Source organism: Heterocephalus glaber, unplaced genomic scaffold, assembly GCF_053883595.1.
Source record: "Heterocephalus glaber isolate CG9 unplaced genomic scaffold, H.glaber_assembly_v1.0 deba00001481, whole genome shotgun sequence".
NCBI classification, from domain to species: Eukaryota; Metazoa; Chordata; class Mammalia; order Rodentia; family Bathyergidae; genus Heterocephalus; species Heterocephalus glaber.
Genome location: NW_028258317.1, coordinates 16,796,949 through 16,815,707, shown reverse-complemented (window position 1 = coordinate 16,815,707; position 18,759 = coordinate 16,796,949). Strand labels below are relative to the sequence as shown.

Here is an 18,759-nt window from a genome sequence, read left to right as displayed (position 1 = left end):
CGTTTTGCATTTTTAAAAATCGGGCAAGGATGTGAGAGTCCTATCTTTGCTGCACTTGTAATAAGGGAAAGGAAGTAGGTATCCAGTGTTCTTTTCAGAAAAAGTGATGTGATATGGCATTTTCAATGAGCCAAGTTTGCTCCGCTGGAATTTTTCTTTTCTTTGGTACTGGGGATCGAACTTGGGTTTTTGCACTTGTGCAACAGGCGGCGAAACTACTGAGCTAAATCCCTGGCCCTGGAATTTTTCTTTTGGACATATAAAACCATTAGTGTTGTCACAAAGGTACTAAGACCAGGTAAGTTTTAGTTTGATCCTTAACATATAGGATAATTTTCCACTGTATCTTTAGTATTTTTTTTTCTTTGTTCTGGGAATTGAACCCAGGGCCTTCTCAATGAGCTACATCCTCAGCCCCTTCCCCCCCTTTTTTTGAGACAGGGTCTCGCTATGAAGCCCAGGCTGGCCTTGAACTCCCAATAATCCTCCTGCCTCTGCCTCCTGAGTGCTGAGATTACAGACATGTGTCACCATGCCCAGCTTCCCAGCCCTTTTCTAATTTTTATTTCATGACAGGTTCTCACTAAGTCACTAAAAATTGCCCAGGTTGGGCTTGAAGTTGCACTCCTGCCTCAGCCTCCGTATATTGCTGAGGTTACAGGCATATGCCACCATGCCTGGCTAGTTTTGTTTTTTAAATACAGTTTTTAAACACATGGCCTGATACATATAGATGCCCAATAATTGTTGAACGAATAACACTTGGTGTTTTATTTCCTTTCATAATATAAAATGACATGTATGGCATATTTATTATTCTCCCACTTATAATCAGTTTCTCATTAGCACACAGTCTATGTAAATATACTTTGTAATGGCTGCATACTATTTCCTTGAATGGATTTATCTGAGTAACTTTTCCTCTATTGTTGACTATTAATTGATTTAAGTGGATGTTATCATGGTACACATAATCAATGTTGAGAAACTTTAGTTAGTAAATCCTTGTTATGTAGCTATATTATTGTTAGAAAGTCCTTTCTTCTCCAAAGAGCGGTAGATGTTTGATCCTGTGATTTTTCCCTAGGGTCCCAGCAGTCCAAGCTGCTCCCTCCTTTGGAAGACAGATGCCCTCTCTAAATGTAAGTGAATGTAGAATGGTCTCTTCTCTGTGCCTCTGGGTCACTGGGAGACCCTAGAGCTGCCCTGGAAAAGGGCAGGGGATGGGGCAGGTGGGTTCTAGAAGAGGAACGACAACAGGAGGGATTTTGAGTACAAAGCACTTTGAAACGGTTATTTCTTTGGAGCCTCATAGAGACCAGGCAACATAGGTTATTCCTGTTTAACAGATCCAGAAACTGAGGCCCACAGAGGGAGAGTTCTTCCCTAGAGTCACAGGACTCTTCTAGTTCCATTAAGCATTGGCTATGGACTTCCTTACCTCTCTCTCACAGGCACTGATTCTGATCCGAGGCTCACAGTCTTCTCTAGTCCAGTGGCTGCTCTCATCTGGAAGCTGCACAGGCTTTGACTACCCTCTCTCTGTTACCACAACTGCTACTGGGGCTCATTAGAGACTATTATTCCTTTGACTGGTCCTTTTTTTCATCTGTCATTTGCTTTCTGGCATCATTTTCTTTTCCTATTTGTATTGCCCATTCTCTTCATATCTTCATGCCTACTTCTTTTGCCTTATTTTCCTAATTATCTTGCGTGACACCCTCCCATCACCACCTGTTAATTTAAATTTTTTGCTTTTCTTCTCAACTGGTTCTCACTTCTAATTGTATCCTAAACTACTAAGAACTTTCTCAAAGTCCCTATATTAACCATCCCCAAACTTTACCTTTCTCTTCCTGTCTCCTATTTCCCACTCTTACTCCTTCACAGGGGAACTTTCACAATTTCCTGTTCCCCGAAGCTCAGTAAAGAAAGCCGAACTTTCTTCTTGATTTTAGGAAATAATTTTCCCACTAGTCCCCTCACTCGCCTCTCCTCCTTTCCTCTTCCCTTCCCTTCTCACTTCTCCTCTCTTTAACAGGGTCTTGTTCAGTTGCCCAGGCAGGCCTTGAACCTGTGATCCTTCCGCTTCAGCCTTCTGAGTAGCTGGGATTATAGGTCAAAGGCACTGCACCCAGCTGTGATGTTTCCTTTGTTCAGAGCGAATCCCTTCACCTCTGTCTTGACCTCATACCCTCCCTCTGGGATCTTCTGACCCAGGATTTCTCCTTTCTCTTCTGCATCTTTCAAGGTCTTTTTGTCTACTGGTCTCTTCCCCCTTCCTTCCTAAAAAAATACTTCCTTGATTCCACATTTCTCTCTAGATATTTGCTGACTTCTCTCCTGCACCTTTCACCTAAGCTTCTTGCAGACACTCCACACTCACTGCCGCTTGGCTTCTGCTTCCACTGTACCAGTGTGAAACTGCACTCTCGAAGGTTCCCAAAGACTTTCTAATTGCAAAATCCAATGGGCACTTTTCCATCTTTAACTTATAGAAGTCCCAGCTACACCAAAATAACTTCTCACTCTCTTTGTAATTCCTTCCCTCCTTGGCTTTCTTAAAGCCATTCTATTTCTCATGTCAGAGCTAGCAGCTTAAATGTGGGTGTGATGGAGACAGATGCTGGATCCAGGCTTCATCCTGCTTGGCTGTGCTGTCTCGCCCCCAGTAAGTGCTGACTCTAAGATCTTACAGTTGAGTTGTGGCTTTTCCTGCCACATAAAGAGCCAGGTCATATTCTAATGACTTTCACTTTATTGCTGATGTGGCCAGGCTCAGAAAGGCCTGTGCCAGTTGTGGACAGTGTGTGTCCCTGGAGGAAGGAAGAACAGAGGTGAATGGGTCAGGTATGTGGGTCACATTTGGAGCTAGGCTGAATGTCTCATGGGTCAGGAAGTGCAGGGGGACTAGGGTTGGAACTAGAATGAGTAGAGGGCCCCTGCATCTGGAGGGCCTCAAACTTAGTGTTGATGATGGCTTCTTGAAGGACCAGCATCTCAGCAAAAGGCTCCTAGTCTGCTCCTGGGGGTGGAAATCAGTGTAGGAAAGGGATGTGGAGGATGGAATAAGGGGAATGCAGGAGTGTTGGAGGAGATGGTTGAGGTGGAGTGCCTTTCTGCCTGGCCTTCTGACTATAGATGACAGGCTGGCCCTTGTCCCAGGTTGCTCTCTCACCATGAGGCCTCCCTCCTCCTCGTCGGGTCTCCTCAGTCTCAAAGAAAGCCTCATGTTCCTCCCAGCATCGGTCACAGGCTGCACAGAGGAAATTAGATTCAAAACAGTTGCAAGAACAGCCTGAAGTAAAAGGACAGCTAAGAAGAATAGAGGGAATTGAGGCATCCCTATGGAAACTGACTGCTTTCTCATCTCTTCCTTACCTGCCACATACCCAAGTGTTTCTCCTTTCAGCCCCCATCTTTGTCCCGTCTGCATCCTGTATTCCTCTTCTTCCCACCCCAAAACTCTTCTTGCACTAGAAGTTACCATGATGCCTGCAAGGATGGGCTCCATTGGCTGTGTGGTCTTCATGGCTGTGTTTGCAACGACATTGGGCCCTCCAGGCCTTGGGGTTGAAGGTGGCCCGTCTCCGGAGCAAGACATCACCCACCTCCTCTGGGCGTGACGGGATAAAGCAGAATATGAGGCAGTGGCACTGGCTTGCAGTGCAGGGCACAGATATGTCTATGGGAATGGGGACGGGTGGTAGGGTTTGACCAGAACCTCGTAGCATTTGGTCTTTCCCACTCTATCCCCTACCAATATACCTCTTCCACCATACATCTCAAGACACAACAGAGTACAGCTGTAACTCCACACTAGAGAGGCTGGTCACATCTCCCATACCTGAGATGATCTGGTGTTGTTTCAGCAAGTGTCCACAGAAGCACTTGGACTCGTCCCCAATCCGGTAACAGTCCCATAGGTAATGTGGACAGTGCCAGCCGATATAGAGACCTAGGTGCAGAAGATTGAATATGCAGGGAAAAATAAGCAAGAGAAAAATTCTAAGCTCCTCTCAGGTGTTTTGACCTATCTGCTGGGGGGACACTCACCTCTACCCCCACGTATATTTATCTCTACCCGCAGTCCTCACCTCTACCTCTTAAGACTTTTTTCCTCATGGTTTTATCATCCCCTAACTTTAGCTTCCTTCCTGTCCCAGGATCCACTCCATCTCTGCCAGCCCATCAGAGATAACTAAAGATAGTGTTCAGTTTCTGAGCAGGAAGATTATAAGTGAAATATTGTTTGAAGGTGCACGTGATTCTCACTAAGTTTTATGTGACCACGTGGTTTCTCATTTTCTTCCCTCTCCAGAGGAGAGTGTCTAAAGTGAGGGAGAGGGAAGCAGCTTGGCCAGGTGTACGGCAGATAAGGGTAGTGGCTCCTAAGGAGAATGGTTAGTGAAGGATTTCCTCCTGAAAATGGTGACAATGTTGGGAAGCCCTGGTGCCAAGAGGCAGGAGGAGTGCTTCTCCTCACTTCTCTAGATTGGCACATTCATATATCTCCTCTGTGTTCCTAGTGTTATGGAATAAATGCCCTCTATGAACCCAAGAAGGGCTGCCTATGGCTCTCCGAAAGTCAGAAGAAGGGGGTCAGGTCAGAAGTCATAACTACTTGAGACTTGAAAATATTAGTTGTGAGGCTAAGAAAGGAGGCAAGGGAAAGGGAGTGAGGTGAAGTATTTCTTCTTCTTTTTTGGTACCAGGGATTGAACTCATGACCTTGCGTTTGCAAGGCAGGTGCAGTGCCACTGAGGTAAATCTCCAGCCCTTGAGGTTAAGTATTTGTGAATGCAGGCCTCAGAAGGAGGTTAGAACTCTTGAGAGCCTGGTTTTAGTAGTGGGGTCTGAAACTGTCCAGTTTTGTGGCCAGTCTCTCCATGAGGTAAGGGTGGTACTATGTACATGTGCCAGGAGAACAAGATCATCTCCTTCTCAGATTTTCTCATTCTCTGTGATAGCAGAGAATATCCCAACTTCTATCCAAGAATCCTACTTCTATCTCCTTTTTTTTGTTACTGGGGATCGAACTTGGGACCTTGCACTTGCGAGGCAGGTAGTGGAACCACTGAGCTAAATCCCCTGCAAGAATCCTACTTGATTTCCCATACAGTGGGACTTGTAGTTGCAGGACTCTTATTGCCATTTGAAATCTCAACTGGGACTCACCTCTTTCCCCTGTCTGCTAGGCCCCTTCTCTTTCCTTCCGCACCTCCTTGTGCTACTCCTGTCACACTCAATGCAATGTAATGGACTGTTCACTTGTATTCCTATTAGTCTAGGAGCTCCTCAGGAAACATTTATATTTCATCCATATCTCTAATCGCAGCACAGGGCCTGGCACAAACAGATGTTAAGAGAACATAGACTGCCTGACTGAATAAGTGAGAAAATTCCTTCATGAGAGAAGAGAGACCCAACATTCCAAGCATAAACCTGAAGTCCCACAGGAGAATGAGAAAGAATTGGCACGATCTGGTTTTTAACTCTGGCCAGGGTCACAATTCACAATTCTGTGCCTCAGGCCAAGTATTCTTGTCTTACCCATAGTTTTTCAGGATCTAAATCCTATTCAGATGTGACTTTTGGCTTGGCTGCTTTGATAGTGAGCCTGACAGCTTGTAGTACCAGTGCTCTAGTATACCAGGGAGCCTTGGATGAGAGCACAGAGTATAGGCAGAGTCACAATGGGGGTGGTGGGAGCCAGGATTCCACTAGAGGAATTCTAAACTCTCTCTAGAATAGCAGGACACAATGGATAAGCAGGGGAGGTACAGAGATGAACAAGAGTTTATGCCCATAGGTCAAGTCTAAGCACTAGTATAGGAATTAGTGTCCAGTGTTTAGACAGAGTTTGAATAGGAAGACTGGAACTAGACCTTGGATTCTATTCTATTATTCTATTCAGTGCTTTTTAGGAAGGAGAATTGGCATCTGGCTGTACATTCCATTTTCTGTCCTGATTCCAAGCCCCCTTTCTGTTTTGAGTGGGTGGACAAAGACCAGTGGGGGAAGACATTATCTGGGCCACCATTCTGACTGTATAATGCAGTCCAATTCCATGCCTGCACAATCATACTTATATGATAACATCTCTTTATATCTAGATGTCTCCATACAACTTGTAGCTGTCTTTACAGGAAGGATGTCTCTATCCCAGACCTCTCTCTGGAGCTTCAGGCCCATTCAGCCAGCTGTCTACCAGCCTCTTTCATGAGCATGTTCCAAAAGCACTTCTACTGTGTGATATCGAGCTTTCTCTCCAAACTCAGTCCTCATCCATGGCCCTCTGTTCACACATTTATCTAGCATCTACCCTATTTTAGGCACCATCATCCAATCAGCTATTAAAACTAAAAACTTAGGTGTCAATACAGACATTTTCCATTCTTATTAAGCACATCCAACAACCCAATAATCAATTTTACCTTGTTAGCATTTTGTGAATCTGTACTTTTCTCTTCCTACCTACTTCTTACCTAATTACCAGGCCTATTGGTGTAGTCTTCCTGTCTCCAACCTTGGCTTTCTCCAGTCTATTCTATTGCCAGAGTGATCTTCCAAACACACAGATCTGCTTATATTACTGTCCTATTTAAAATCTTTTAGTGATTCTCAGTTGTTTTCAGGATATAATTGCACAGATATGCCTCACAATTATTCCCTTCCAGAGCTGAGCTGGGACACTCCCCCTCAATTACTCTATGCATCAGGCATAATGCACTGCTACAGTGTCGTAAGATATCCTGTTTTGTCATTCTCACCTTACTCTACTCAGAGTTGGCCACCTCTTCTTACCATCTTACAGATATCAGCTGAGCAATCTTTCCTCCTAAGGCTTATTCTGTTAGCATCCAAGATTCGGTGCTCCCTCTCTCTGCTCCTGCAGCACTCTGGCTATAACAATTATTGAAGTGAATTGTAATTGTCCTTTTACTTCTTGGTGCTGTTCATTGGAGTGCAAATTACTTGAGGGATTTTGTCTTTGAAACCTTACCAGCCCTACAACTTCTATAACTAGCTCAAAGACAGCATACAATAAATGTTCGTTGAAAGAATTTTTTAAAGAGCTTACATTTGACATTTCTCTACACATCATATATACTGTTGTGAAGTCTTGACTTTCCAAGGACTCAAGATTCCTCAACATTAGAAGGGGACCCCAAATATCTTTGTTCAGATTGAATGACACTTAAATTTTGTACAAACTCCATATTTAACCAGGAAAATGAAGACCTGAAAATCAAAGAAGAAGGAATGCAATGGTGTTGAAGAATAGGGAATAAATAAGTGTCTAAGAAAAGAAATGGTGGACTAAACAGACCCTACATTTGCAAGAAAATAACCAAGAATAACAGAAGATGTTAAAATAAGCAAAAAAGCCATTTCAATGCCTGAATTAAACAGAGAAACAAATGAGATAATTGTGAATTTCTTGGGCAGAGGTGGAAGGTCCCTGAATGGGAATAGGGAAAGCAAATTACACAGAAGCGGGGAAAGGATATGGAATCACCAGGTTATCCTTTTGACACAGCTCTGTTCCCATGATAAGGGGAAAAGGAAGTATGAAAGACCAAAATAAACAGAGTGACATCAATCCATCTGGATATCCCAGAATCCTTGTAGCAGTTCAGGGTGGCCTTCTTACTGAGGTTAGTAATCCCTGTAGATAGGAAGTTCAGTAACACAGGTAGACATGTTTGCATACAGGATGACACTGTTGACACAGCTCATCTGCCCAACAGAAATACAGACAGAAATACAGCATGCCACTAACAGGACTATCTGGGCTGAAACTTAGACCCAATGGGCCTAGATAACATAGCTCTTCTTTTTAGTGGGAAGACTCAAAACTTTTGAGTACCTAGGTGATCATGGATCTGGCATGCAGGGGTGACAGGCTTTAATGGAATCCTACCAAAGGAGACAAGGCCTTTGGCCATATCCAAACAAGAAGTCTCCTGCAGACTTTCCAGGATCCTGGGCCACCTCTGCCTTAGGATCTGCCTGGTACAGGCTATTTGGGGCCTAGATTTGGGGATGGCCTCTGGCTCTTCTCTTTTTAACAAATTTTTGTGCAGCCACCTGCCCCTACTTGGGCTTTATATGACTATCCCCTTTTGGTCAGACCCATCCTGATATTTTGGGGCCTGCCTCCTTGCTCCCCTTCCAGATTTTAGCCAGGTGGCACAGTTATTTCCACAAGGGATAACTATTCATTGAACAGGCAGTTTCCAAGATCCTGTTGGTTTAGATGACGTCCATTGGCCTGTTACAGGAATCCATCTGAAATGCCATCTGGGCTCACCTGTCTGAATGGCATTCAGGGCTGAATCCTTCTCCCACTGGAAAAGATGATTCATCTGAGCACCAAACTGTTCTCTGTGCATTGCCTTAGCCATCTCCACCAGCTCTGCTTGCTTAGCAGGGACCACTGAGTGGCCTGTGCAACCTAGGAAGTAACCAAGGAGGGATGTGAAGAGGCTCTAAAACTAAGACAAAGGGCCAGGTGTGGTGGTGCACACCTGTAATCCCAGAACTCAGGAGGCTGAGGTAGGAGGATTGCTGTAAATTGGAGGCCAGCCTGAGTTCAAGGCGAGCCTGAACTACATGGTGAGACCCTGACTCCAAAAACCCAAACCAAACCAAAACACACACACACAAACCCCCCCAAACAAAACAAACAACAAAGAAACCAATCCCCCAAAAGCCCCCAAACAAACAAAAAACAAAAGACCTAAGAGAAATGGACATGTCTAAGAATAACCCAGCTCCCTCCTCCTGGGCCAAAGACAATAGATAGTGATGAGTACAGGGAAAAGGGCAAGAGTAATTACAGATAATTCCATTCTTCCTCTTCTTCTTGCCCAGCTGGTGTCCAGGCTGGGTTGTGTGAGCAGTGATGTCACTGCTGGTATCCACTATGTCCTTGTGTTCTCCTGCCTCTTCCTTCTGTTTTGCAGATGTGTCCAAGTATACATGGGTTGAAGAGCCTGAAAGGAAGTGCTTTGGAAGGTGCTCAAATTCAGGGAGCTCCTTGGAAGAAGACTCAGACAGGAGGTCTTCTTTCAAATTGTCAGAAGGAGATGCAGAAGCACGGGTTACTAATGAGGGCAGAAAAATAAGGTTTTTCTCTGGGACGTTACAGATGTCAGTCTCAGCGGTAGGGGCTTCCAAAGGGATGTCAGAGATGGATGTTATGGGGATGGAAGGCTTCAAAGGGCTTTCAGAGGCTTGGGGTACTAAAGTGGTCTGAGAAGTGGATGACACCAAAAGAGGGTTAGAGGTATGGGACTCTAAAGGGGTTTCAGGGATGGAAAGCTCCAAAGCGCTCTCAGAGATGGGGATCTCTAAAGGCGTCTCAGAAACAGATGAATCAGGAAAGGTTTCAGCAGCAAGGGGCTCTAAAAGGGTCTGGGAGATGAAAGGCTCCAATGGTGTTTCAGAGGTAGGGAGCGCCTGTAAGTCTTCATTATCGGAGTCTTTTTTTTTTTTTTTCATTATCGGAGTCTTTTGATGAGGGGTGTTCTTTTGCATCCGTGGTGGTGATGCTATCTTGCTCTTCCGTGATCTCATTTGCTTCCATCTAGTGGTAGAATAGGGTATAGGCTTTATTAGGTTGGGATTGGAGGGGTCTCTACACATTAGGGCAGAGCCCAGGGTTCACAGAAGGTTATGGAATTAGGATAAAGCTTTAGTGTACCTGAAACACAAAAGTTCTGGGTCTCAGAGTATGATACCAGGAGGCTCACTCATGTGGCCAGACCTCGTGTGGCATGTTGCCTTCAGCTGTTAGGGAGCTGGAGCTTAAAGAGAGAAAAGCTGAAGTAGTCCGAGTCTCATGGTAGCAGAGAACCATGCCCCAGAAGGAAGCCCAAACCCAGGTACTTGGTCAGTCCAAGAGTAGGGTCCTAGGCATGCTGGAGGTCAGGCTATGGAGTCCCAGAAATTGGAAATATCAAAATTGGGGTTGGCTCCTGAGTGTGGGAGAATGCCATGATGCACAAGGCAGGACCCTGAGTATAGTCTGGTTTTATCTAGGGACCACATACACTTTCCCTTGACTGTTATTCATTTTCAAGGCTTCACCTACTTCTAGTGGTATACTGCTGGCTCCTAATTCCATATTTCCAGTTCAAACATCTTTTGACCTTTAATTTTGTACTTTAATTTCTAACTAGTGTCCACAGGTTTCAAAACTGAACTCTGGGGTCAGGGATTTAGTGCAGTGGTTCTGCTGCCTGCCTCACAAGCGCAAGGTCCTGAGTTCGATCCCCGGTACCAAACAAACAAACAAACAAACAAAACCAAAACAGAACAACAACAAAAAAACTCCTCAACTCTGGGAACATCTCAGTCTTCTTCTTTTCTCTAGGCTCCCATCTTCTAATAGGTACCAAGAATATATCACTTAAAAGGGCCTTTTTGAACTCATCAGAGACTTTCTAGAGAGGAAGTTTGGTAAGGGAATTAGGATCAAAGGTAGGATAATGGGGCAGAAGGTGGCCTATCTGCTAAATATTCCTAAAATGCATTCTCTCTGCTCCTTTCCTTCCAATTTTGTTCAAGGTCTAATTATCTTCTGCCTAGGTTGTGTAATAACTACCCCTCCACTGCCACCCTCATCATATTAATCGATTCACCCATTCTTTTATTCATTTAAGAAACTTACACTTTCACAAAGAGCCTAATATTGCACTTTTACTCAGGCACTGTGCTCAGCACTGGATTCAGTGGAGTTTGGGAGGGAGACAACTAACAATGACAACACAAATGAGTTGATGTGGTTCAGTAAATGCAGGACGCTATGGGGAAGGAGTATACCTAATTTATCCTGGAAGGATGTCCAAAAGAGTTAGTCCTCCATCTTCACCAGATCAAGTCTTTCCAAAATGCAAACCCAACACTGCCTTCCCTTGCTTAAAATGATTAAGTTCAAATCTCTTGGCTCTTGCATTCAAAGTCTGTCATCATTTGCACCACTAGAGAATTCTTGCCTTAACTGTTTCTTATCTCTAATGTTCCCCCATGCTCCCGAGACACTAATATATCACTTCCTAAATTCATCAAAGCCTTCTCGAACTCATCAGAGCCTTCCAGAGGCAAAGTGTGGTAATGGAATTAGGGTCAAAGATAGGATAATGGGGCAGAAGGTGGCCAGAGTCAGCTAGAGAAAAAAGGTATCTGAGGGTAGAGAACCAGAGGACGGGAGGAGAGGATTGAAAGGAGGGAATTGCGTGAGGGGGAGGGTAAGGATGAAAAGTAGCCACGGGACAGAAAGTATTAGGAGGAGGAATACATTGAAGGTTGAGGGTGGGCACTGGAGAAACTACATACCTCTGGGCTTTGGCTTGGTTGTTAAAAGTCCGTAGGTCAGAAGCTTGAGGGGGAAGTGTTGGTTCCGAGAAGGGAACACTCTTGGTTGTGGCCGAGCTGCAGGTGCTGAAAAGTGAAAGAACTTGCTTGAAACTTTGCTATTTGGGGAGACTTGGGCATCTGCAGACCTTCGCAAAGAACTCTGGCTGACCTGGGGAAGGGCGGTAAGAGGGAGGGACAAGGGAGGTACAGAGCCAATGAGGGAGGGGCTTGACCGAAACCTCTAGGACCTGGGTCTGGAGAAGAGGGTTCGGTCACCAGGGCAACAGGATCGCCCAGTAGTCTCCATGACAACAGCAGTCAGGTCACTTCCCACGTGGGTGAGGTTTCCTGGGGGTCTGCATTGAACCCGATTGGAGGTTTTGAGCGAGTCTCTAGGATGTGCGGATACTGTGGTACGTCCATGAGGAGTCTGGGTTTGTGGGTATCTCTGCAGGGTTCCTGTAGATCTGTGGAGCGTTCTGTAAGGGATGAGAGACTATGAGGGGTCACATAACTCTAGCTGGGGTGAGGAAGGCAACGTCTCTGGGGCTGGGGCGGAGTCTGTCTTTGAAGCCCCGCAGGACTAAGTTAGAAGCCAATAGAATGATAAAGGGGGCGGGCTTTACTGAGGGGGCCCAATCGGACTGCGAGAGGGGCGGAGCGTCATATGACGTAAGGACGGGGCCGCCGCCGCGGGGCCTGGTTATCACCGGTTCAGCGCAGCCCGGAGTCGCCCAGGCCTGAACTCCTACCCAGGTCCCGGACCCCGGCCCCAGGCCCGCGAGGACACCGGAGGTCACCCCCCAGGGGTAGGGAGCGGAGTCACGGGTCAGCTCTGCGAGCGCCCCTCGCTGGCCTGTTCGGCCCCGCCCCCTCCCCGGGCCATGGCCCAGCCCTTGTCCCGGCCCCTTGTCCTATCCCAATCCCAGCCTTGGCCTCCGGCCCCGCCCTCGCCCCACTTCCCAAATCTGCCCCAGCCGGGGCCTGGGTCCCTGCGAATGCCCAGATCCAGCTCCCAATCCAGGCCCCCTCTTCAGTCCAGGTCGTTGGCCTGGCCCCCATCTTCGCCTCAGTCCCTATTCCACCCCCTGTCACAAATCCCAGCTCAGCCTCTGTCCCCACCTCATTCCCAGCTTTTGCTTAAACCCCTGGCCCAACCCCGACTCTGGCTCCATTTCCCATCGCAGATCCTCTTTCCACCACACTCTCTGCCCTTGTTCAAGCCTCAGTGCTCAGCCCAGCCCAACCCATTATCTCAGCCTTTGCCCTCATCTCTGTGTTTGCCCTCAACTCTTCCACTGGGCCCCCGGCTCTCTCAAACTCTGGCCCTCTCCCAGCCTCGACTCAGGTCTGGGCTCCAGCTGCCACCAGCCCTATTGCTGCTGTTGCTGTTCTCTGTCCTTGGCCCAGGGGCTGGTGAGTGCAGAAGCAGGAAAGACTGAGACAAGGATGGGGTTCTGGCAGGGAGGGATGGGCTGGAAAGATTCAGAAGAGGTGGCACCTGGGGAACTCAATCAATGGAGAAGATGTGGGGAGAAAGGAGTAGAGAGATCTTACACAACAGAGGAATTGGCAACATCAAGAGTGGTAAAGGTTATATGTGTGTGTGGGGGGGCGGTGGAGTTGAGGTGGTCAACAGACTCTAGGACAGAGCCTTTATTTTGTTTCCTGGTGTTCATCTTGACCCCACTTGACTCTGGCTTTCTAGGGAAGTTTTGAGGGCTTTGGTCTTTCTGTTCTTAAAGTTTGCTGGTGAAACATAGGCCCACACCAGAAGCATAAACCTTTGAGAGATTGGGCAATGCGTTCAAACAGGGTTAAGAAAATAGTTTGAAGATAACATGTAGCAAACAGATGGATATAGAATAGTTGTCAAATTATAATGACTTTTCTTCTTGTAGTAAGTCTTTTTTCCAAACAGGCTTGATTTGCCTATGAATAATTCCTGATACTTTTAAATCAGGGCTGAACCTCAAAGGCCATTTTACAGATGGGGAAATTGTGGTTCACTGAGGGAGCAATTTGTTTAAGGTTAAACCACGTATAAATGGTAGTGCTGGGACTAGAAAAATGGTTTCCTAACTCCTAACTACCCCCTCCCCTGCCCCCCCAGTTACACATAGTAGAAAACCAGACTTAAGTGGGGAAAGGCCCAAAGCCATTTCTTTTCTCTCCAGTCACCCATAGGGAGCTTCATCTACAAACTGTTTCTCCCTTTCCAGAGGTCACCAACCAGTCCAGAAAGTCACTTGGCTAGGAGTAGGAGAAGCCCAACTCCTTAGTGGGTGAAATGAGGGTGAAGGGCAGGGTGTGTGTCAAACTGATGACCTCATCATCCAATGACTGTGGTCTTCATAGCTCAGCCTCTGGCCTCCTCTGCTGGGCAGCAGTCTAGATAGGATGGAGGTGTGCCTTGCTGAGTTGTTGGCAGTAAGGGCTAATAAAGCAACTGGGGTTGGGCTGGGTTTCATTGAGCTCAGTGGGCCTGGTTCATTGTAAAAACTCAATAAGATCAGTGGTCATAGGCTCTACAGAGATGTCTGGGTGCTTTGCCAGTGTGTTAACTGAAAGACCCATGGGAATGCTGGCTTGTGCAGTGTGTGCAGGTGCTTGTGTGTTGGTAAGTGTTAAGTATACGCACATGTGTGCTGTGTGGGGTGCATGTGAGCTGATGTGTTCCCTGAGTGCCGATGCTGATTGTATGCTGTATTCAGAAGTGGATAGTTCCTATGTTGAAGGCAGTGTTGGGTGCCTCTCCCTGAATATAGAAGTAATCCATCCATCTCTAGCTGATCTCCCAAAGGGAAGAAACCGTAGAATGAGGGGACGCTTAGTGTTGATTATTGCTGCTGACAAACTGGGCACTCAGGAGAGGCAGTAGCCAGTCAGGTTGTCAGTTTTGGTGAGGAGAATCCATACTGATTAGGCCAATACATAGCTTCTATCTGAACCACTGTGGTGGCTTCTTTATTCATGAGCCCATTGAACAAACACTGGCCTGACAAGAGGAGAAGGGTGAGCAATAGTCAGAGTATACAGACCTGAAAGTTATGGATAAAGACAGTTGATCAGAAGCAGGTTTGGTGTGTTGGAGAGAATTATAATGAAATTGGAAAAGAGCAGTATATAGGCCCAACTGCAGGCAGGGTTGCCCTTAGTACTGTTAATCAGTGCCTTGGCACTGACTGGCATCCTGTGTGGTGCACAGGGTGCTCTGTGACCTAATGGTGGTGATGGATTTTACCTGAGGAATAGCAGGCAGTGTCATAGGACCATCATGGCATAGGATTGCACAAATCTTTAATGTTGGCTTCAGTCTCGTTTTAGGAATATAAATCTCTTCCTGGGTTTTCTGGTCCTATCTTTGATCTGTGGGTTTAGCTGATTATGATTGATAACCCTTGGATGCATTGCCATTCCAAGAAATGATTTTTTGTTCCGTCTAGTGCTATCAGGAACACTGCCAGCCTCTCTCAGTCTCTGTGGATCTGTCTGTGTGTATGTGTTTTGTATGGTGGTGGTGAACCACATAGCTTCATTATAGAAATAATTAGGACATCATGGCAGATTCATCTGAGCTTGGCTAGGACCTTGCTTATTCTTCCTGTGGACGTAGCTCTGGTAGGCCCTGTTCAAACCCTAAATCAAAGCTTGGAGTAAGTGGGCTATGGATCCTTTCTCAAGCATCTGCTCCCAGAACATTCCTCCCAGCATTCCCAGCTGATTCTCACTCTTCCGTCACCAGCCTATTCTGTATCTTTGTAGACCCTGCCACTTTGGGGATAGTTTAACTAGTTCCCCAATTCTTTAGGCCATGACATGGTTCTTTGAATCTCAGTGATCTTGTGCTTGTCTATCTGTGTTTTCCAATGGTCATTAGCTGTTGTTCATATTAGCTCTCTGAGGATCTCTACTGAGATACTGACCAACATGTCTCCTAACAATAGCCATGGCTGATGAGATCAGGTACCAGTTTTGAGGAGGAGCAATTCTTCCTTATGGCCAGCAGAGGGTGCTCCAGAACTCATTTCTTAAAACAATGATACCTGGGTTGATTCAGCTCTTGACATTTAGCTTCCTATTTGTCCAGGCAGGGCTCCTGGAGAATGCATCTTCCCCATCAGCTGGTCCTATTGTCCCTCATCCGTCATAGTACTGTTGCTGTACTGATCCTCTCTGGGTTCCCGAGCAGTGCTCAGCTTGAAAGTTAGCAGGTCTTCTCTGCTGACAGTTGAAACTGATCATATGGTTGGAACCAGAAAGATTAGTCAGTCCGTGGATGCACCCACATCCTTTGAGGAAAAGCACAGGCCAGTATAGGCCCAGTGGCCTCTACCTATATATGGCAGCTCTGTGGAGCATGACTTGAAGTTACCCCAGTTTAGTAGGGCCAACCTCAACCAGTGTTGCCTCCTTCAGTAAGTCATCCTTTTCCAGACGTCTCTGTTATTTCAAACACTTACTTTTTGGGGTTATGTCTACCATCTTCAGAGAGGGAGATCATCAGACTAGGTAAGCCCTGTGGGTATTTTTTGCTTGGCTGAAAACTCCCCTCCGAAGTCTCCCCCTCTCCATGTCCCTACGCTGTCCTGAAGATACTTGAGTTTTCTCTCACCTGCCTGAAGGCATGTTCCTGGGCTTCTCTGGGGACTGGTCTGAAATTTCCAAGTAGTCAGAGTCCTCAGGGGTTTACTCCAGAGAACCTTGCCTGCCCTCTTGGGCCCACTTCCTATCCTGCTGAGCTAGTTACTAGATTACTCTAACACCAACAGTCCCAGTTCCCATGTGTTTGCCTGACTAGTGCATACCTTTGCTGTTCACCTCCAGTCTTCCACTTTGGCCTGTTCCAAACATTCCCAAGTGGTTTGAGAGTCTACTGGGTTCCAAATGACTGCCTCACTGGGCCTCCCTCTGCAGAAATGCCTCTCAATGCTCATTCTGACCGTACAGGTTCTGATGACTCTTTTCCTGGGCACTCTTGTGGTGACCTGATAGCTCCTGTTCTTGCCTCTGCCACCCAAGCAGGCCCCTTGCAGCCTTACCACACCTTCCCCTCCCCTCTCCTACATCGAGCCAGTATACAGAAAGCTCTTGTGAAGTTTCTGAGGTTTTCGATGCTTCTAACCACCAGGGAATAGAAAGAGGCAGAAAATAAACAAGTTACAGAGTTCCATGCTGACTCCCAAGCCCCACAGGTGGAGTTCTATCCTGCTCAGTGGCTTAAGAGTCCATGCCAACACACACACACACACCCCCTTCCACATGTCTATTTTGTTACGCTTGGTAAGAGAAGAGCAATGGCTCCTAAATGAGGGGGCAGCTGGAGGTCATATAAAGAGTCATGATTCTGAATCCTCTGTTCAGTTTAGGTTTGAGCCTCAGTTTCCTTACCTGTATAATAATAATAATAATAATAATTATTATTATTATTTTTTTGTACCGGTGATCAAACTTGGGTCCTTGTGCTTGCGCAGCAGGAGGTGGAACCACTGAGCTAAATCTCCGGCCCAATTATTATTATTTTTTAAACAAAGTCTCTCTAAAGGCTAAACCAGATGTTGGCTAGGGCAGCAGGAACCCAGTTCCTGGTTGGGAGGAGAGTGTTTGTGGAGTTGGTACTATTTGTGAAGGAGACTGGTATGCCTGTTGCCTAATGGAAATGCCCTCTTTCTTATCCTGTCCTTCTTTTCTCTTGCTTTCCAGCAGGCCTTTTCCTGACTGATTACTCTACCTGCTCACCCCGCAAGCTGAGCCCTTTCTGCTCCTTTGCCAGCACAGAGCTCTTTCACTTCCATGTTCCAGAGGACACATTCCTGGCTGTGTGGAACCTCATCATCTTCAAGGAGCAGGGGGGAACCTTTGGAGACCACTGCCCAGACCAAAGTGTGACTGTGTGAGTGTCTAAGTTATCCCTTGATCCCTACTTCCAACTCCAGGTCACTTTCTAAATTAAATTGTGACTTATAAATATCTAAGATGACTTCCTGACCCTAACCTTGACCCTTATCCAGATTGGAGTGTGATTGAATGGGGGCCGTGACTTATGTCACCTGACCTCTTCCTGACTACTGTTGTATAGCTGCAAGTGTCTGAACTGACCTTTTATTCCTTATCTCCTGACCCCTGACCCCTGACCTAGAACCACTCTGTTATATATGTCACTATAGGGAATCCACTTATTTTGTTTGTTTGTGTTTTGGTACCAGGGATCAAACTCAGGACCTTGCACTTGCAAGGCAGGCACGGAGCCACTGAGCTAAATCCCTGGCCCTGCAAATCCACTTATTTTACTGGTGATAAGTAACTGTTCTCCTTTCTTTTCCCCATTTTGTGCCTCTCACCTTACTGGCTGCTTTTCTTCTCTCCTAATTCTGGTCCTATAGGTATTTCCGGTCTGGGGCACCTCCTGTCATCAATCCACTGCACACACACTTCCCGGGGGACACAGCTGTGCCTGGGGTTTTCTCACTGACCCTCAGTTGGACACTGCCTAATCGTACCTCAGGCATCTTTAATGTCAGCAGCCCCTTGCCAGGAGACTGGTTCTTGGCTGCTCACCTTCCTCAGGCTCACGGCCACATCTCTGTCAAGGTGGGTTGATGTTGCCAGGGTAGGAAGGGTCAGAGCTGCCTCTACAACTTTGCTGAATTCCCCCCACAGACTATTTGGCACACCAACCTTATGCCAGGATAGGGATAAGGGTGGCTGGTATGGGGCAGGGCTAAAAGCTAGCAGGTCACCTGGTGGGATGGTCTGTAGAAGGCATCCTGGTAGCTTTAGAAGGACATAGTGGTTTCAGTATGCTGAAAGGCAAAGTCCCAAGATTCTGGTCCAGGGGAGTAGCATTCCTTCCTATAGGAAGCCACTAGGGTTAATCAAGGTCATTAGAAGCTAACCAGGGTCTGTTCGAATCTTCTACACAAACCCCATACTGGTCTTGTTCTATATTTTGTTGATAATATCCCTGAACTCTTAGTTCACAGCCCAGTCTCTGTTCCATTCCTCTTCCTTCATTGTTTTAGATAGTTCTCCTCACCCCATGATAAATCATAAGAGAAGCACTTTCCTGTTAAAAGGAGGCTTTGGGCAGCTGGTGTCCATCCTGACTGTTGCCTCCCTTTCCTCTAAATCACAGCACTAATTCACAAAGTAGAGTTATTAAAGTCCAAAGGGCAGGTTCAAAGGTCAGGATGCTTCTCTGGTTTGGAGGGAAAGGAAATTCCACAGTGTATTCTTGCCATTCTTGTGTCTAGACAGACTGGGCTTCCTCTTTGTAGTGAGAGGAGCTGTGGGTTTCCTATTCTTGTTCATCCAAGGAGAAGGAGTGTAAGATGAACTGGCCATTGTCAGAGTGAGGTGGCTATGTGTGTGGGGCCTGTAGTAAGAGTGAGG

At 46.5% G+C, this 18,759-nt stretch overlaps 2 protein-coding genes across 13 annotated transcripts in view; one reads left to right on the top strand and one right to left on the bottom strand.

The window, feature by feature from the left end:
- Window positions 1-2,738: 2,738 nt before the first annotated feature.
- Fam221b (family with sequence similarity 221 member B) lies at window positions 2,739-11,794 on the bottom strand. Of its 9 annotated transcripts, XM_087183717.1 has the most exons (9): window positions 11,347-11,451; window positions 9,713-9,815; window positions 9,498-9,595; window positions 8,877-9,361; window positions 8,318-8,461; window positions 3,848-3,958; window positions 3,488-3,685; window positions 3,179-3,256; window positions 2,739-2,816 (listed from the first exon to the last, which is right to left on the bottom strand). In XM_087183717.1, the coding sequence occupies exons 3-9, from the start codon at window positions 9,593-9,595 to the stop codon at window positions 2,779-2,781; spliced, it is 1,152 nt and encodes a 383-aa protein (XP_087039843.1). In that variant the 5' UTR covers window positions 9,713-9,815; window positions 11,347-11,451; the 3' UTR covers window positions 2,739-2,778. The 9 variants fall into 9 exon arrangements, 7 of the variants coding, with proteins under 7 accessions (XP_087039843.1, XP_012923018.1, XP_012923017.1 ...); XM_013067564.3 differs by lacking the exon at window positions 9,713-9,815 and adding an exon at window positions 11,616-11,794 and having other exon boundaries at window positions 2,739-3,025; window positions 8,847-9,595; XM_013067563.3 differs by lacking the exon at window positions 9,713-9,815 and adding an exon at window positions 11,616-11,794 and having other exon boundaries at window positions 8,847-9,595.
- Tmem8b (transmembrane protein 8B) overlaps window positions 11,655-18,759 on the top strand; it is a 26,020-nt gene continuing 18,915 nt past the window's right edge. Inside the window, exons 1-4 of one of the 4 annotated variants that reach the window (XM_087183715.1) lie at window positions 12,038-12,176; window positions 12,705-12,783; window positions 17,071-17,260; window positions 17,751-17,958. Coding sequence is in view for 3 of the 4 variants with exons in the window: in XM_004870130.3 (XP_004870187.1) it covers window positions 12,252-12,783; window positions 17,071-17,260; window positions 17,751-17,958 (930 nt within the window). In the remaining variant the exon portion in view is untranslated. The other 3 variants (XM_004870133.3, XM_004870129.3, XM_004870130.3) reach the window with 3 other exon arrangements.